Source organism: Mus caroli, unplaced genomic scaffold, assembly GCF_978045245.1.
Source record: "Mus caroli unplaced genomic scaffold, Mus_caroli_1 scaffold_18, whole genome shotgun sequence".
Lineage (NCBI taxonomy): Eukaryota > Metazoa > Chordata > Mammalia > Rodentia > Muridae > Mus > Mus caroli.
This window is the reverse complement of record NW_028227273.1, coordinates 28,505,605-28,524,469: the sequence shown is the minus strand read 5'-3', so window position 1 is coordinate 28,524,469 and position 18,865 is coordinate 28,505,605. Positions and strand designations below refer to the sequence as shown.

At 45.6% G+C, this 18,865-nt stretch overlaps 1 protein-coding gene across 8 annotated transcripts in view; it reads right to left on the bottom strand.

Moving 5' to 3' along the window:
* Window positions 1–18,865, bottom strand: part of Mtcl1 (microtubule crosslinking factor 1) — a 111,538-nt gene that overhangs the window by 91,184 nt on the left and 1,489 nt on the right. For all 8 annotated transcript variants that reach the window (XM_085833203.1, XM_085833200.1, XM_085833202.1 and 5 more), the window contains exons 2-3: window positions 7,820–8,044; window positions 5,735–5,893 (exon numbers count right to left, since the gene is read on the bottom strand). In XM_085833203.1, coding sequence (XP_085689329.1) covers window positions 5,735–5,893; window positions 7,820–8,044 — 384 coding nt within the window. The remainder of the gene's footprint in view (window positions 1–5,734; window positions 5,894–7,819; window positions 8,045–18,865) is intronic.

Below are 18,865 nucleotides of genomic sequence, written 5' to 3'. Positions count from 1 at the left end.
ACCTGAGGATAGACCTGAGCTGCCTTCTGCACACTGCCTTAATGCTGGCTCCAGAGCCATCACAAGTGATAACCCTAGTGATGACCCAGTTCTGACCCTAGTGATGACCCAGTTCTGACCCTAGTGATGACCCAGTTCTGATCCTAGTGATGACCCAGTTCTGACCCCAGTGATCAGCTTCTTCTAGCTAGAATAAATGCTCAAAGGAGCTACGGAGGAGGAGAAGAACTGGACTTGGGAGGTCCCCACCCCTTTGCTGCAGCATGACTGGAGACTATTCAGAGCTCCTAGACCTGGGCTTCCTTGCTTTGCCCTGAGAAGGAAGGCTGAAGTCCCTAGGAACCCTTCAGGCTTGGATGCCCAACAAATCTAACACTCTAAAAGTCCCACAAAAGGCAACATGCTGACGATCTGTTTCAGAGCCTGTGGTGCTCCTGGAAAATGCTGGAATCTTCAGGAGGTAGAAGTCACCATGGTACACCTTTGAAGAGGACATTAGAGTGTCGGTCAGTGTCTCTGTCTCTCTGCTTCTTGACCTCCAAGAGATAGACAGCTTTGCTCCAGGACACACTCCTCTACAATTTTCTTGTCATCACAGGCCTCAAGGACCATGGGTTAAAATCTCTACATCTAAGAATCCGAGTAAATCTTCTGTAAGTCAATTATCTCAACTATTTCATCTTTCAGAGTTGCATAAAGTCAACAAGCATCCCTTAGGTTGTGGTACAGAAATGGCCACACCCACGGATGAGACACACGCAGCTCATGCCTTCAGAGACACGTGAGGGCTGTGCTCACCTCTGCCTTCTCCATTCCCCTCACCACCATGTTCTCTTTATCATAACAAAAACCAAAAACAGGTGTTAGGAAAATCGTTCTCTAACAACCAATCTCAATGAACAAATACAACCTAAGAAACCAGAACATTCCAAATATTTGAACAGGCCAGAAACTTTCCTTCCCGAATCTCCACCATAGTTCCTGTGCAAAAGCAAATAAATCCACTAGCACCCAGCCCAGCTTAGATGCCCCGGGAGGGTACTGGGGGGAGTTGAGTGGTGATTTCTGACCTCAGAGACTTTGATACAAGTTTGTCTTGATTCAGAGAACGATTTCTCAATGACCTGTGATGCACTCTCAGGCTCCATAGCAGCAAATTGGCACTAGTCTATTTACAGCTCCTGAACGGAGGGCACAGCACACTCTTCCAGCCACCTAACTACAGCTTAAGCATGCAAAAATATTTATACCGTGTCTTTCTGTGGCTGGTGCCTGTTAAAATGATCTGTGAGTCTCTGAATTCTGTATTACTCAGCTGGGAACTCCTGACCTGTTATCTGGATAAAGTACAGAAAAGGCTCACCCACAGGGGCAGTAGGAAAGAAGGTGGTTTCCCTGAAGCCCTCAGAGAGTACGCAGCATACACAAACACATAAGAGACAGACAGACGGGGATGGACATGGGGTGGGGGGTTGTTTGAACTGAGTTTCTGCAGCAGGCTCAGGTCAAACTGGAGCCAACCCCAGTAAAATTCTCCTGGTGAACATGCACACGCCACACACATGCCTACCTGAAACCAGGAGAGACTGAACAGTCAAATCCACCATCAAGCCATTTCCTACAGCTGATGTGACCCTCTCACAGGACAGTAACTGAAGCAACACCCATCAGGCTCCTTCCCTGCTATTCTCTTTCCCAGTTTCTACTCTACAAACTGGTCGGCTGGGAGGCGTCGTTCATTTTATGAAACGGAAACCATCCCTAATCTCAAAATCGCAACCCCAGACCGATGGAATCTGACATTCAGTTTGTCTTTTGACACACTTTCCTGCAGTACAGATCCAATCAGATGACATGCCTGTCCTTTCTAATGGCCGATCAATTTGGCTAGCTACTAGCTGAATCTGCTATATAACTGTATTCAGAAAGTCGGGGAGGGGCTATGGTGGAATAACATCTTCGGAAAGTGGAAGCTAAGCTCCAGCTACCCACTTTCACTTTCTGAGCTACTGGGCCAGTGCTGAGAAGAAATAACACCATGCATACACTTTAATGCACACAGTCAGCCCACAGTCTTTCACTCAAAATATTGGACAAGAAAACCAATTGACATTAAAGGTTAAAATTCACATAAAACCAAACATCCAACTGTATAAACCAACAGTGTTTGGTGTATTTGCACAGTGGTAGACAACCATCACCTTTGTCTGGCTCCAAAACATACCCAAGGCAATTCCAGATCCTCAGAGAGTTGGCCCTTCTTTCCCAAAATGACTGAAAACTGGTCACCTGATTACAAGAATTTTGCAAAGTCAATCATTACTGAAAAAGCAGAATGGAGTCCAAAGCTGGTGGCAAGTCACTGAAGGTGGAGACAAAGGATAGCAACTGTGGCCACCAAAAGCCCTGGGGAACTGCAGACTGAGGAGAGGCAGAAGGGACTTAAAGTAATGGGAAATGTTTGGTGGTGTCTACCAGGCTCCTGAACATGAGAACCACAGGAATCTGTGGAAAGCCCAAGTGGGGCTGCTTGGGTCCTCGGAGGCCAGGCGGTTGGCTCCCCACAAGGCCTCTGTTATTGAGGAGCAGGGAAAGCCCTTGTAGCCTCAGGCCACCGTGCATCCCAGTGGATGCATACAAATGCCAGGGATGAGCCACAGAGAACAAAGCTCACAGAGACAAACTCAACCTGTGCATTTTTCATCTTTTGTGAAAATAATCCATCAATGGAGACAACAGCTGGCAAGTCCCAGTAATTTCTCTCTGGCCGCCTTGGGACCCAACATCCCCTGGCTCCATCTTTCTCTGTGTCCAGCATCCTCTGCCAGTGTCTGACTCTCTTGAGACTCCTGTATGTTATACAATACCTTAATAGTTTAGTATAAAAATACCACCGTCATACTGGGCTGACTGCACGGGGGAGAAAATTTATTCTATCCCAACTGAGTCATCCCTCTGTACCATTTTAACCCATAGAGTGGGGGGTGGGAGGGAGAGGCTGATCCCGCCACATCACTCGTCACATCTTCCTGAGCCAGCATTAGGCTCCAAGATGACCCTTGCTTCCTCTGGCCTTTCTTTTAATGTCGAAAGCAACAGTAATTATTTCTTCCTCCCAGGAGATCCCAAGTCTTACACAAATCCATTTAAACATATACAGACTCCCTTGCCTAAGATTACGAATGTAATCAGTCTTCTGTATCCTTGTGTTCCACACCTGCAGATTCAACCAAGCAGGGATAGAAGATAGTCCAAAAAAAAAAAAAAATCGCTGTAAATCTGATTACATAGACTAGATTTTTATGATTAATCCCTAAACAACATAACAAAACAACTATTTATATAATGACTACACTGCATTCATGCATTATGAATAGTGTAGATGCCGGGCGTGGTGGCGCACGCCTTTAATCCCAGCACTCGGGAGGCAGAGGCAGGCGGATTTCTGAGTTCGAGGCCAGCCTGGTCTACAAAGTGAGTGCCAGGACAGCCAGGGCTACACAGAGAAACCCTGCCTCGAAAAACCAAAAAAAAAAAAAAAAAAAAAATGAATAGTGTAGAAGTGACTTCAAGTATGCAGATGTGCTCAAGTCTATAAAATATTATATCACTTATATAAGAGATTTGAGTATCGGGCTGGTGAGATGGCTCAGTGAGTAAGAGCACCCGACTGCTCTTCTGAAGGTCCTGAGTTCAAATCCCAGCAACCACATGGTGGCTCACAACCATCCGTAACGAGATCTGACTCCCTCTTCTGGAGTGTCTGAAGACAGCTACAGTGTACTTACATATAATAAATAAATAAATAAATCTTTAAAAAAAAAAAAGAGAGATTTGAGTATCTACCGATTTCCATTTCTGTGAGGCTCCTAGAATCTCCTGGTATCACTATGTATGTATGTATATATGTATGTATGTATGTATGTATATGCATGCATGCATGCATGTATGTATGTGTTCATGTATGTGTGTACATGTGTCATATGCATGTATTTAACTAGACCATGTGTAGCTACAGAAAAATACCAAAACTTCTATCCGGATCAATCTTATAAAATATACTTCTGAATTATTTTCTATGCACACTAATAGGGCTTGACCTGTAAAACACACAGCACCGTTTCGGAAAACTTAGACCAAAGGAAAAAGCAGCAGACAGTAAAAGGTCCCAGGAATAGTGAATAAGGCAAAAGATTCATGACTGTCGGGCAAACTCTCCCATCCTGGGGGGGGGGGGGGGGTTGGGGGGGGGTGGATCCAGGCAGCAGTTAAGGGGTCTGCTCTACTCATGAGGGAAGTGCTCTCAGTAGCCTCCCCGGCCCTGGGGCCCTGCAGAACCCACATCCCTAGCCCAGCAAGATGCCACTACCACAGTGAGCGCGACATTGTCATCTCTGAGTTGGTTCCCTCACTTGGCATGTGTCAGGCATCCATCCAGGCACAAGGGTAGATGAACCAAACAGTGAACCAGACAGACAAACCGACAAACCCTGCACCCACTCAAACGGCGCTCACATTACCGAAGAAGGGACATTAGCAGATCTGGACACACGAGAGACAAGAACAGTACTTTCCCAGCCAGGATGGCCACAAGCAAAGGCGGTGGGGGACACAAGAGGTGTAGCACAAACCACAGCAAAGCAACCTTTGCTCGTGGCCATACTGGCGGCCTGAGGGACGGTAGAGCACATTTATTTATGCCTTCAGCCTCAGAGCTCAGGATCCGAACAAAGTGTAGCGCTCGACATTTGGATGGGAATGGCTGAACGAAATAAGAAAAATGTACCCAGAAGACATGACCTGCTACATGAGGCTGTCAGCGAGTCATGTGCCAGCTGGAACCAGCCTTCTCCGGGACTTCTGCGCTACATCAGTATGCACAGGGCGCTTTCCAAGGAAAAACACTCTGCTCCGCTCTTAGAAATAACGAAGCCAGAAAGAAAGTCAAGTCAGGATCCACAGAGCCATATGCAAACGAAGTGGTTTTTTTCTAGACCGCTTCGCTAGAATAATCAGCGCAGCAACTTTAGAAGATCTATCTATAGATAGATAGATAGATAGATAGATAGATAGATAGATAGATAGATAGATATCTCTGCTTGAATCGTATTGGCTGAATGATATACAGATATGTGTGTGCAAGTGAGCGTGTATGTGTCACACCTATCTACAGAGGGCTTTTTTGCTGTTGTTTTGAGACAGGACCTATGTAGCCTTGGATGGCCAAGAGCTAACCATGAAGATCAAATAGCCTTGAACTCATACAGATTTACCTGCCTCAGCCTCCCAACTGCTGGCTCTGGGGTTAAAAGGCATGAATCACCAATCCCATCTGTTAACAGAGTTTTGATGAACAAATTAAATATACTCCCCCCCCAATGTCATTGGAAGAAAAGGTGGGGGGACAGAGGGGGAGGTGTGTGCAGAAGCTACTGTTTAATTCTGTACTTTAGAAATAATACACTCGGACGGACACACTGAAAGGATTAACAGCCTGTTCATTTGAATAGAAGTAAGCCATGAATGTAGACCAGAGTCCCAAAGCCTTTTATGTAAAAAGCCAGAGAGCAAATATTTCAGGCTTTGTGAGCAATCCGCGGTCTTTGCTTCATAACCTTCTTTGCATCTGTGTGTTCACGTGACTTATTTATTGTCTTCTAGCACAAAAATGAGGTGTGAGGTGTCCCTAGTTCCTAACAAGCCTGAGAAGGTACTCCCCGAGTCTCTGCCTTACCTCCCTCAGTCTCTCCACCTCATTCTGGAGGGCCTGTCTGGATACCTCCACCTCGATCATCTGCTGCCGGAGCGTTTCGTTGTCGTCTTCGGCCTTAGCGCGCTTCTCCTCCACGGTCTCGAGTTCGTGGTGTAATCTGACAGACACATCTTTGGCTACCTGCATTGTACACATGGGGATCGTGTCAGGATGTCATGAAATCTGGGGGATGCCAAGGGGGAATAATAGACAGCCCCAGAGGTACACTCATTAAGCAGCTTAGTCGTTGCAAGAATTCAGGAAATACGTGACAGACTTAGATTGACAGTACGACATGTTGAGCATCTCTGATTCAAAAACCCAGCATCTGAAATGCTCCAAAATCGGAAACACTCTCAGACCCAAAAACTTTGAAAAAAGAATACTGTCTTGGACTGGTGAGATGGCTCAGCGGTTAAGAGCACTGACTGCTCTTCTAAAGGTCCTGAGTTCAAATCCCAGCAACCATATGGTGGCTCACAACCATCTGTACAGCTACAGTGTGCTTAGATATAATAATAAATCTTTGGGCCGGGGCGAGAGGGGCTGACCGGATCGAGCGGGGTTGACCAGAGTGAGCAGAGGTCCTAAAATTCAATTCCCAGCAAATGCATGATGGCTCACAACCATCTGTACAGCTACGGTGTATTCATATACGTCTATACATTAAATAAATAAATCTTAAAAAAAAAAAAAAGAAGAATACTATCTTAGCTAGTGTCTCTATTGCTGTTATAAAACACCGTGACCAAAAGCAACCTGGGATGGGAAGGGTTAAATAAACCTTACAGTTCCACGTCACGGGGCAATGTTGCTTAGTGACTTTTCCCCATGGGTTGCTGGCAGCCTGCTTTCTTACACCACCTGGGACCATCTGCTCGGGGATGGCACTGCACAGAATGGGCGGGGCTCTCTCCCATCAATCAAATGTCCTACAGACTTATCCATAGGCCCGTCACACGGAAGCACTTTCTCCACGGAGAGTCCCTCTTCTCAGGCGCGTCTAGCTTGTGTCAAGCTGACAATAAACTACGCAGACACTCAACGAATAATTTAAAACGCGAAGCTACATTATGAAGGAGCGTGTGGCTTTCATAAACGACAAGGCCTGGACAGGGCTGTTTTCCTCATGGAGTTACTACCAAGAATGCCAATTCTCTTTGCACTCGCATGCTTTCTGTCAAACAAATCAATATTAAACATCTACTATATGCCATGCCATGTTTCATATCACCAAGTTTTTAAAGATGTCTCTGTGCTTCTAGCGTGGTTAAAACCTGAAAGCAGTTAACCTTTGACTTTCTTCTTAATTGTCTTTATTTTATTTTGTGTACATGAATATTCTGCCAGCGTGTTTTGTATACAGTGCCCATAGAAGCCAGGAGACAGTGCCAGATCCCCCGGAACTGAAGTAGTAGATGCTTATGAACCACCAGGCTGGTGCTGGGAACAAAACCTGGGTCTTCTACAAAAGTAGTCAGTGCTCTTAACTGCTGGGCTTTCTCTCCAGCCTACAGCTCCTTTATTTTTTAAAAGTGAATGGGGAAAAGCTGTAGGAGAACTATAAATTACTCTTTCATACACTGAGTAGCCAACAACTGAGAATTGCAAAGATTATTCTTGCTATATGGAAAAGGCCAGATGAGATCTCACACTCTCACAACCTAGAGGACATCCATCCTGCATAGCCCACATCTACGTGTATGATTGGACCAGGGTGTCTCTGCAGTCCACACTGGGAGCAAGAAGGGTAGAGAGTCTGGGGTTTCCTCCCAGTCACTTCAACCAGTGAGTCTCCCTCTTCCTTACTCTCCTTCAGATTTATTTTATTTCACGTGTAGAAGTATTTGGCCTACATATGTCGACACATCGTGTTCATTCCTGGGGACCCACTGAGACCTGAAGAGGTCATGGTAGATTTCAGAGATGGAGTTAGAGATGGGCTGTAAAACCACTGTGTGGATGTAGGGATTGGATCCAGGTCCTCTGCAAGCGCAGTAGTGAAATGTGTTGGGTGGTGTCTGAAGTTGCCTAGGAACGGGATGCTGAGGGATGGACCTCACTCACCTTCAAGTCCTGCTCCAGGCTTCTGATGAGCTCCCCGTCCACCTGCCCTGTTTCCGCCACTTTCAGGCTCTTCTGCTCGGCTTTCCTGAGTCGGTACTGCAGGATTCTGCAGTTCTTGTTAGCACGGTCCAGCTCTCTCCGAAGCTCCTGCAGCTGGTACCCGTCCTCCTCCAGATAGCTATCCCTCATCTCCTCCATCTCTGCACGGAGCTCATCCAGCTCATCCTAGGGAATCCAGACATGGAAGGTGAGCCAGACCCTGGCAGGAGAGAGCTAGAAGGATGCAGTTCTCTTCAAAGGACAGCCCACGCCACTCCACCCAACACACTAGGATGTCAAATGTCTATGCACACCCATCAACTCGTGGCCATTCAGGGTGAAGCAGCAAGGGACCGCTGCTCCTCGTAGGAGATGATAATGTCATCAACTATTCAAATCTGAACAGACGCTCTAAAACTCAGTCACCATGTCCCCCACCATGATTCCCCAAAGCTTCTCTCTCGAGACATACATACATACATACATACATACATACATACATACATGCAGAGAGAGAGACAGACAGACAGACAGACAGACAGACAGACAGACAGAGAGAATATCTGCTCTGCAAATAATTAAGCCTTCAGATTCAAGCCAAAGGCACAATTTGGGTACCAGGATGAACCAGACAGACCTCCCCATTCCAAAGGACATAAACTTTAGTAGGGCAACAACTGCTGATTGCCCTGGAATTACTGCAAGCCTGCAAACATCTCTAAAACCCTATTCCATAAACCCTATTCCACGGTACAAACGTCAGCACTAAGTGATTCTATCTAATTAGAAACATTTTCCATTATTTCAAACACACACTGAGTTTTGTTTTTTTTTTTTCTCCCCAATCTCCTAGCCTGCATTTCCCCAGACCTCCCATCTTTACTATAAATGCAAAAACAGAGTCCACTGTTCTACACTGAGCTCTGGCCTTAGGCCCCTGCACGGATCAGCCTGAATATCAAAATGAAATCATACTAAGTTTCCCATACCAGCAAACAAAAAAACTGTTGTTGTGTGACCTTCTGAAAAACCAGGAGAGAGCTGATAGCCTAAAGTCCCAAACAGACCAGTTTCAATGCCATGGTAACAAATCCCCCCTCACTTTAAACATCTGCAGAGGAGAGTAACCTGAGGTAACCTGACACCCAATCTATTTTTCTCTGGTTAGGTCTCCTTCGGGAGAGTAACTTTGAAACAGTCTGCTTTGTTCTTGTTACTGCTTTCTTCAGTCTTTCTTAGTCTATAAAATCAGTCTCAGCCCAAGGAATTGAGAAAGGAGGTGAGCTTGATTCTAGAATTGCAGATAAAATCATTTCCTTAACTGAGGCTTCGCCTCTGGCTCCCGCCCTACAGCCCACATTCCAGGAAGCATTATTATGGCCTCAGTGGGTGACTCTCCTTCCCGCCTCCCAAATCCCAATTCCAATTCTGGTTTCGGCCTCAATCCCAGCGTAAGCAAATCCATCCTGGGCTCTAAGCTTCCCCGCAGGCCTCCAAATCCTTCTAGTCTAAATCACTACCTGCAGAGTTAACCTTTAGTATGTAAATTAGATGACTCTACCCACTACCAAAACCCTTCAGGACTTTTTCTTTCTCAGAATTCTGACTAACAACCCTTCCCAGGGCTCCTCAGGGCCCGTAGGCCTTACCTGCTTTTCTTCCTTCCTAGAATGTGTCAACTACCTGGTGGGACTCCCTGAGCAACCCCTGGATGTGTGGATGTGTGTCTGTCTCTGTCTGTCTCTTTCTCTGTCCCCTCTGACCCCAATCTTCTTATCACCATTTAGTGTTATTTGTGTATTTTTTTCATTTTTTTCTACCCTTAAAGTAAGCCATGACGGCCCGAAAACTTGTCTGTGGTCCCTTCTCTGTACCCAGAGCAGCCTAAGGCACACAGGGGGCTTTCAAAAAAAAAAATGTTTGTGGAATGAATATGCAGAAACATCATCAACACATAGAAAAGACCAAACCATCAAGACGAGGGAACTCAAACTTCTGCTCCAATCTTGCAGTCTAGTTAAGAAACACCCCCAAGCCGGGCGTGGTGGCGCACGCCTTTAATCCCAGCCAGCACTTGGGAGGCAGAGATAGGCGGATTTCTGAGTTCGAGGCCAGCCTGGTCTACAGAGTGAGCTCCAGGACAGCCAGGGCTATACAGAGAAACCCTGTCTCGAAAAACCAAAAAAAAAAAAAAAAAAAGAAAGAAAGAAAAAAAAAGAAAAAAAAGAAGAAGAAAGAAAGAAACACCCCCCCAAACCAGTAAATGTTGCTGCCGACTACAGAATACATAACCCAGCAACATAGCATGAATTATTCTGAGAAAGATCTATATAGGAAGAATATTAAGGAAAGCATTCTAGAATGTTTCATAATTTGCTTAATAATCGGTGGTTCAAATGCCTACAGAATAAGAAGTGCTCGGTTATTCCTATTTATTTTATCCAACTCATACTAAGGCTCAAGAAAAACAAGATGCTCTCACCCACACCAGAACACCCTACCCAGTCCGCCCTCTTGCCTTGCTACTCAGTGTGCTCCAGGCTTCTGGGGTTCTCACCACCCTCCCTAATCCTGATTTGTTCTTAAAGCTGGGGATTTTCTTACAATAAGGAACAACATTCCCCAGCTTCTGAGCCCCAGCTTCAGAGGACCCCGAACGGAAAGAAATATTCTGAAGATTATCATGGATAACGATGACGTAAAGGCGACCCATCAGGAAGAAGGCGGCTCTCAAACCACAGCTACACACAATGGTTTTAGAGCAAAAGTAGGGGAGCCCGACCCCCTAAGCCCAGCGAGCAGTGCCCTACTAAACTGTCCAGTGTCCTCCTTAACAGGATCCCTGTGGTTGGTGAGTTCTGGGTTCAATAAGAGACTGTCCAAAAAAGGGTGACAGTGAACCTCCGACAATCTACAGGCACAGACATCCATACAGCGCCAATTAGGTGGTAACAGCTTGGAAGGCTGGGGTAGAGTTCTTCAGAAGGCAGTATATGCTTTGAATCAGCGCTTCATATATGGTACAGTTTCACCCATAGCCAGGATTCATGGGTCCAGGAACCAAGGGGTGGAAAAGGGAATAGTTCCACTTACTATCACTCCTAGTGACCCTCTAGGAAAATTTTTGCTTCCTGTCCCCATACACACATGCAGTGCACACACCTTCTCCCACTTGCTAATGGTCAAATAAAAATCTCACCCTCTTACAGAACGTTCTATATTAACACTGAAAATATCACTGTAAGTCTAAGCCACTCCTCTGACTGTGGTGGCGTACCCCAGTATTCACATTACAGCACAGCAACCTCACCCGCCCGGTTGCTGTCTGTGCTAGAGAGAGAGTAAATTACCCTGACCAGCTAAAACCAGTTTTAGATGCACTTTCACCTCTGTGAAAGGAAATCCCTGAAAAGAAGCTGTGTCTGACCAAGAACAAAAATCAGCTTGAAGGGGGTCTGTCTGCAGAGACTGACAAGCACCGGGATTTCAGTACCGTGGAGAGGGTAGACTTTTCTAGGTTCAGACGCTAATCACTTTATCTTGGGCTAATATTAGGCTTCGGGAACAGCCATACCTCAACCCACTCTGTATCTAAACTAACAGCTCGTGATGATAAATAGAAATAAATAAAAGCTATTAACTTAGCAAAACAACTGGCTTCCATCAATCTGGGAGCCAAGCATCCTGGGCCTATAGAAAAGCTGCTTCTCCCAGCAGGGGCAATGGTGGCGTGCACCTTTAATCCCAGCACTTGGGAGGCAGAGGCAGGCGAATTTCTGAGTTTGAGGCCAGCCTGGTCTACAGAGTGAGTTCCAGCACAGCTAAGGCTATACAGAGAAACCCTGTCTCGAAAACAAACAAACAAATAAAGAATAAAGAAGAGAAAAGCAGGGCTGGTGAGATGGCTCAGTGGGTAAGAGCACCCGACTGCTCTTCCGAAGGTCCAGAGTTCGGATCCCAGCGACCACATGGTGGCTCACAACCATCCACAGCGAGATCTGGCGCCCTCTTCTGGAATGTCTGAAGACAGTTACAGTGTACTTATATATAATAAATAAATCTTTAAAAAAAAAAAAAGAAGAGAAAAGCATCTCCCATTTCATTGTACCTGCCTCTCCTCTGTACCCACCAATGCATTTTAAAGTTGCCCTGACATATGACTTTCTGTGCTCTGTAAAAACCCTGTGAAAATGCTTTCACGTGGGAAAATGGAATTTGGGGTGACCTAAATCTGCATTCATCACTCAAAAATGGCTCCAGAATAAACTATTCCTCATTCCCTTTAAGATGAAAAGTGGTGGTTTTATATTGACATATCCAAATCGCTGGACAGGCCTTATGTAAACAGATAATCTTATTTTGGGGCACAAATAATCACCAACATTATTAGTAGAACTAAAAAGGAAACCAGAGAAAGACCAGAATTCTCCTATCAAACACTGTTTCTATAACCTCATATTTTACATAAATTTCTGAAACAGAAGGCATCCTATATTCTGCACTTTACTCTCGATGCTAACTCTAAAATAAACCTCCCATCTTAGAGTCATAGAAACCAAACTGAGGCCAGACCCCATCATCTATCCAGAGCTTCAGAGTTAATAAAGGAAGCTAGACTACAAACAAGGATGTCTGCTACCACAGACACTCAAGCTTCTAGTAAATGCAACAAATTAGCTGTTAGCAGGGCAGACCGAACAGTAACAAACCTACAATTGTGCTTTGGAAAGCCAAGTAAACTAGGAAAAGCTGCCTAGCAGAGTAGAGCCTCAGAGAGGATGGTGCACACCCATCAGAACAGCCGGCGCTCCAGAGGACACTGGGGTGGTCAGGGACAGTTCTCCTCTCAAACACCGGGACCCGAGAACTTTATGCCTTCCTGCCACAGCGTAAAGGTAAACTGAGGCTGGTGTTTCGACTCTTCACAGCCTTGAACAGTGTGCTCTTCAGGTGTCATGACAGTCAGTTACCACAGAAGATGGCCACGGCTCTTTACAACACAAAAAGCATTGCTATGTGGACTAGGGTCATGGTGGATTGTGATTTTTTCAGACTAACACTACCTTACATTAACTTACTGGGGATATGCTAGATTTCAGAAGACAGTTCCTGATCCTTAAAGACATCTGCCATTTAAAAAAAAAAAAAAATCAAGAAAATCAAACAAAGCAGAACACGCAGTGTTTCCAGCAGATATAATTTCCATAAAGTAAATAAAGTAAAAATTCTGATGTCTCACACACATAAGTTTCTTCCTTTTCCTTTTAAAATTTTCTCAGCCAGGCAGTGGTGGTGAAAGCCTTTAATGCCAGCACCTGGGAGGCAGAGGCAGGTGGATTTCTGAGTAGGAGGCCAGCCTGGTCTACACTGAGTTCCAGGACAGCCAGAGCTACACAGAGAAACCCTGTCTCAAAATAAGATAATAAAATAAAATAAAATATTAAAAAAATAATTTTAAGGGCTGGAGAGATGGCTCAGTGGTTAAGAGCACTGACTCCTCTCCTGGAGGTCCAGAGTTCAAATCCCAGCAACCACATGGTGGCTCACAACCACCCGTAATGAGATCAGATGCCCTCCTCTGATGTGTCTGGAGACTACATTGAGGTGTCTGAAGCTACAGTGTACTTACATATAATAAATAAATAAATCTTTAAAAAATAATAATAATGTAAAAATAGTCTCAAACCTAACAACCAAAAAGAAACAAAAAAATGTATTTTGTGTGTATGTGCCTGTATGAATAGGAGCCACATGTGTGCAGTTTCCTTTGGGACAGAAGGCAAGAGATTCTTAAAAGCTGTGATGAACTGCGTGATGTGGTTGCATGGAATAATACTTAGGTCCTCTCTGCAAGAGCAGTAAATGTTCTTAACTGCCACGACATCGCTCCAGCCCGATGTCCTTTTATTCACAGGAATGATAAGGGCAAAAACTGTCCTTAATAGTTTTTATTTTTAACATTAGACTGCTTAAATTATTTAAATTTTAGGTCATTATCTGATGGAAAATCCAGTTTTTAGCTGGGCTGTGGTAGCAGATGCCTTTAATGCCAGCACTTGGGAGGCAGAGGCAGGTCGATCTCTGTGAGTTTGATGTCAGCCTGGTCTGCAGAGCCATTTCCAGGACAGCTAGGGCTGCATAGAGAAACCATGTCTCCAAAAACAACAGCAAAACAAACAAACAAAAAAAAGTCTATATTTGTATGACATATTCTTGACCTGAAAAAACTGTACTACATTGTGGTTATTCGTGAGGGGTGGGGTACACATCACATACTCATACGGAATTCAGAGAATTAACCTTCTAGAACTTGGCTCCTCCCTCCCTGCACAAGGTGGATGCAGACTCGGGGTTGGCAACTGCCATTATCTACTAAGCCACTTTGCTGCCCATTAACTGTATTTTAAAACTATTTTATATAAAATGGATTTCTGAAGTTGTGTGACGCCGTCCAACAATTCCCCTTGGCTACAGATAATGAGTCAAACCTCCTAAAAGACATCAGATCGGAAGGCTTATGGGTGCCGTGCATGAAGGTGAGTAAAATAACAACTTTATCTACGAAAAGCAAACGCAGGATTTCTTGGTATAATTAACCAAAACTCTGGACAGATCATACTAGCAATTATATGCAAATCTCCATCTCTCTTAATCACAGATGAACTGCGTATGCTTGTGGAAATGACAAAAAGAAATCCCTCCATCTTTTTTAGGTGAACTTAAAAAAAAAAAACAAAAATAAAACCCTCAGTTCAGTAACTCTTTCTCCATCTGATGATTCCGTGTAAACAGATGCAGCAGGAACACAAGCAGTCCTTTGGTGACTGGGAGTCTGAGGCAGAAACTGCTGCTGTCTTTTGTCATATAGGGATAAACGCGCCTCATTTCCTTTGGGACAATGGAAATGTTCTGTGCAGAGACCAGCTGTGGCTGGGCAGGCCCAGGGACTGCTACTATTGTTTACCAAGTGACAGTCCAGCTGGCAGCTGAGTGGCTACTGTCTTGGACCACAACATCACGCAGCCTAAGATTTGCATCCTGGTCCTTTCAGGACTGAACGAAGAATGCCTAATGGGGAGCAGAATGCTGGGAGAGAAGAACCAAGACCCTCCATGCTGATACCCCCCCACAAAGAAAAGGAAGGGGGAACCAGGAGCAAGGAGATGACCCTCCAGCTGCTAAGATGCTGGTTCCTGCCCACACCACCACCCGCCTTCAGGCCATGCTGAGCACCTGGCATCCAGCCTGCCAAATGGAACAAACTATGTCAGACTGAAACTAAAAATCTCCCCAAGCTTCAGGGGCTGAGGGTGTTCAGTTAGCACACACAGGACAAGGCTTCAATCCACAGCATCTCCCCCACAAACAAAAACCTCAGTAATCTCTCTTTAAGAAAACAACCCCTAGCTGGGCAGTGGTGGTGCATGCCTTTAATCCCAGCACTTGGGAGGCAGAGGCAGGCAGATTTCTGAGTTCGAGACCAGCCTGGTCTACAGAGTAAATTCCAGGACGGCCAGGGCTATAGAACAGAGAAACTCTCGAAAAAACTGGGGGGAAAAAAGAAAGAAAGAAAGAAAGAAAGAAAGAGAGAGAGAGAGAGAGAGAGAGAGAGAGAGAGAGAGAGAGAGAGAGAGAGAGAGAGAGAGAGAGAAAGAAATCAACTCCTCCTAGGAGAAACAGTATCTGCTCACCTTTAAGTAAAAATGATTCTAAGAACTAACAGTTGAAAACAGAGCAGAAAGAAACAGCCCTTCCTATCCTAACACTAGGCCATCACTCAGGACACCCGGATGCAGGGTCCACTGCCCCTAGCCAGGCTGTGAGCCCATCACGGTAAAAAGTATGACTGTAAGAGCATTTTCAAAACCAGCCAGTGGACTCCATGATTACCTTGTGAAAAGTCCGTAGAAATGGAAGGCATAATTAATATGTTGACAAGGAGCAGCAGGCTTGTCTGAGTGTCCCAGAGCACTCAAGCAAAACGCCAGGCAGGGAGGAACCAAGGAACCAAGCTAGGTATCTTTCTTTCTTTCTTTCTTTCTTTCTTTCTTTCTTTCTTTCTTTCTTTCTTTCTTTCTTTCTTTCTTTCTTTCTTTCTTTCTTTCTCCCCCCCACCCTTGCCGGTGGAAGTCAGTCTTCAGCATTAAGAAACGTGCCTGAATTTGTCTAAGACCCAAAGGCATTGGATACCTAAGCAAGTCTTGATTTTTGAATATTATCTGTGAGGTCATCAGAGGTCAGAGGATGCCCCAAGTGTGTTTCTGCGTATACACACAGAAACCAGCCTCCTGGACCGAGGCAGTCTGCACTTTTCATCTAATTACCCAGTGTCCTTTGATGCAAGATCAAGGATGACTCTACATGCTCCACACAGCAGAAGAGAGGGAACGTACTAGTCAAAGAGACGTCCTTGAATTTCTTTACCAAGGAGGGATCCTCTCAGAAGGACCACCTCATTTTCCTATTCCAGACGCTCTGGCCAACTGTGAAAATGCTGTACAATAATGGTTACCAGCTCTCTCTCAGGAAATAATGTAATGACTACACCACCTCCCCCCAACCCACCCCCGACACCACCACCCCCAGAATGTAGAGATGTAGATCCTCTGCACCAAATTTCTTCTTAGAGAACACTGGTCCAGACAGATGCTGTGTGTCATCTCGGGAGTCCTGTGCAAAAAGTGCACACTCCTCTACCGGGGATCGGGGGGTGGGGTGGGGTGGGGGTGGACCACAGGGAAACATCAATCAATTTTGCAAAAAGCAAAATTACGTTTATGTTATGTACATTCTAGCTACCTTGTGAAAAAAAAACAAAACAAAACAAAAGCAAAACAAAACAAATAAACAAAAAAGGAATGACTACGGCCCACAGGTCACCGAAGTCCAAATGAAGCCTAGGCAAGTGAGCAGGTTCACTGGCCTATGAGAAGGCCAGTAGGATTATTTATTATTCTTTTGAAAGTTGAACTACCATAACACGCATGGCATCCACACATGGGCAGTGGCTTTGGCTTCCTGCTCTCCTTCAGTTCTCTCACTGACTCTCCTGCTGTGTGTGCAAGGAGACTGAAGGATGGACTCACAGACAGGCTCAGCAAACAGATGGCCATGACACTCCCTCCCCACCTCCCACCCCCCCACCCCCCCAGGAAGCAGCTACTGAACAGCTCTTGCAAATCAAACCTTAGCTGTGAGATCTCTGCGGACCTTCAGACACAGGCCACTGTGAGATACTCAATATGGGCCTTTCACCTGAGGAGAAAACAGAGGTTCCCCTCCCTGGAAAGCTAGTGAAGAAGGCTGGAGGCAGCGGATGGGTATCAGCTAGAGAACAGCTTTGCTGGCAAACCACAGAGCAGCCTGAGCAGCCTGGTATGCAGGCTCAGGAGGGGCAAACAGAAAGGAACACCACTTTGGAGGACAGGGTAAGCCTGGGCAAGACCTGAAGGGTCTGATACTTAGCATCTTGCCGAGGGATTGGAGTTGGATCAGCAGCGGGATTTGGAGGGTGTAAGGCAGTATAGCAAAGATCCTGCTGCCCAGGCAGGGCTTTTACACCACTCTTTCTTGAAAGAAAACTCCATTCTCTGTCGCTCAGCAGTCTTAATTTGGTTTCATGTGATTTGATCAGGACTACTGAAGGTCATAGGCCACACAGGTTAAGCTTACATCTGGAGCTAAAAAGCATGGTTTCCCTTCTCACCCTGCCCAGCCCTTGAGTTGGCCAGGCAAACCTGCACAGTGCTGCTTCCAGGAGAGCCACACACCACGTAGCTGTTTTTCCTCGTCCACACCTTTGAAACACTCACTGCTACCTATTACATAAGACCAGACGACAAAGGCAAATGCATTGTTAGGAGCATCCCAAAGTGCTCCCATCTCTCTCTTCTGTACTGCCTTGCTCCGCAATGGACAACCTAACTCATCATTGATCAACAAAGTAACTTCTGATCAATGATGAGGTTCTGAGCACCCACAAGGAGGTGACAATTCCAGCCTGAGTTGTGTATTTCACGACCATAGCCTTAAAAACCCGAACCTCCACTGCAGCATCAACACAGGGCCTCTCATTCAGGCAGGTGCCCCACCTGCAAACAAAACAGCTCAAATCACAGAAATCAAGGACACCCCAGGCTTTGGCCCGGGAAAGGATACCCAACAAGATCTTGACAGATGTGTGAGCAGATTTCCGTTCCTGGAGTTATTTTCTAACCTGAGGATTACAGCCAATTAAGTCACTCTCACTACAGTCCCCCTTTGGTTTCTCTTACCAGCTCACCTCAACTGTCTTTAACTTATCCCCCGACCCTGTCTAAACCCCCTGCTCTGCAGACCAGCCCTGTAGAGAACATCACGGAGACAGTTTATCATCCCAATTGATAACAATAAGACCATCGCTGGCAGGCCCCACTGGATAACACTTGGTATGTGGGAGGCTACAGTTCCTTCGAAAGAGGTGCTGTGTCCTTTCCTGACACCGACTTTGAAAATCTACTTGCAGTCATTTACAAAGGGCTACTCACAAAAATACTGCAGTCCCTGAACCAGACACGAAGTTCAAGGCGCCCCCTTCTGAATTTAAATTTTGTTTATCACTATGGACAGCAACCCCCTCTGCTATACTCCAAAGACCGAAGAGACCCCAGCTCTTTCTGAACTCGATGGTCCTCCTGCAGGTAAGTCTGGAACCTGGAAACCACAGCATACCCAAGTGCACGTGTAGGGGGCTACAGCTAGGTATCTAGATCACCCTCTTCAACAGGTGACAGTGCAGGGGTCAATGTATTCAAAACGATGTATAGCCACCTGAAACGCATCAGCAAAGACAGGCAAAACAGTAAGAGCAAAACTGGGGGAACCAGACCTACAGGTCCTCCTACAAGTTTAGGAGTTAGGTTACCAGAAGCTAGCGGCTTTGGGTAGCAGTTAGGGGCAAAGAAGGGTAAAGAATTAGTGAGACCCCAGGAGATGAGCTCACATGACCCCAGGGAAGCCAGGGGGTCC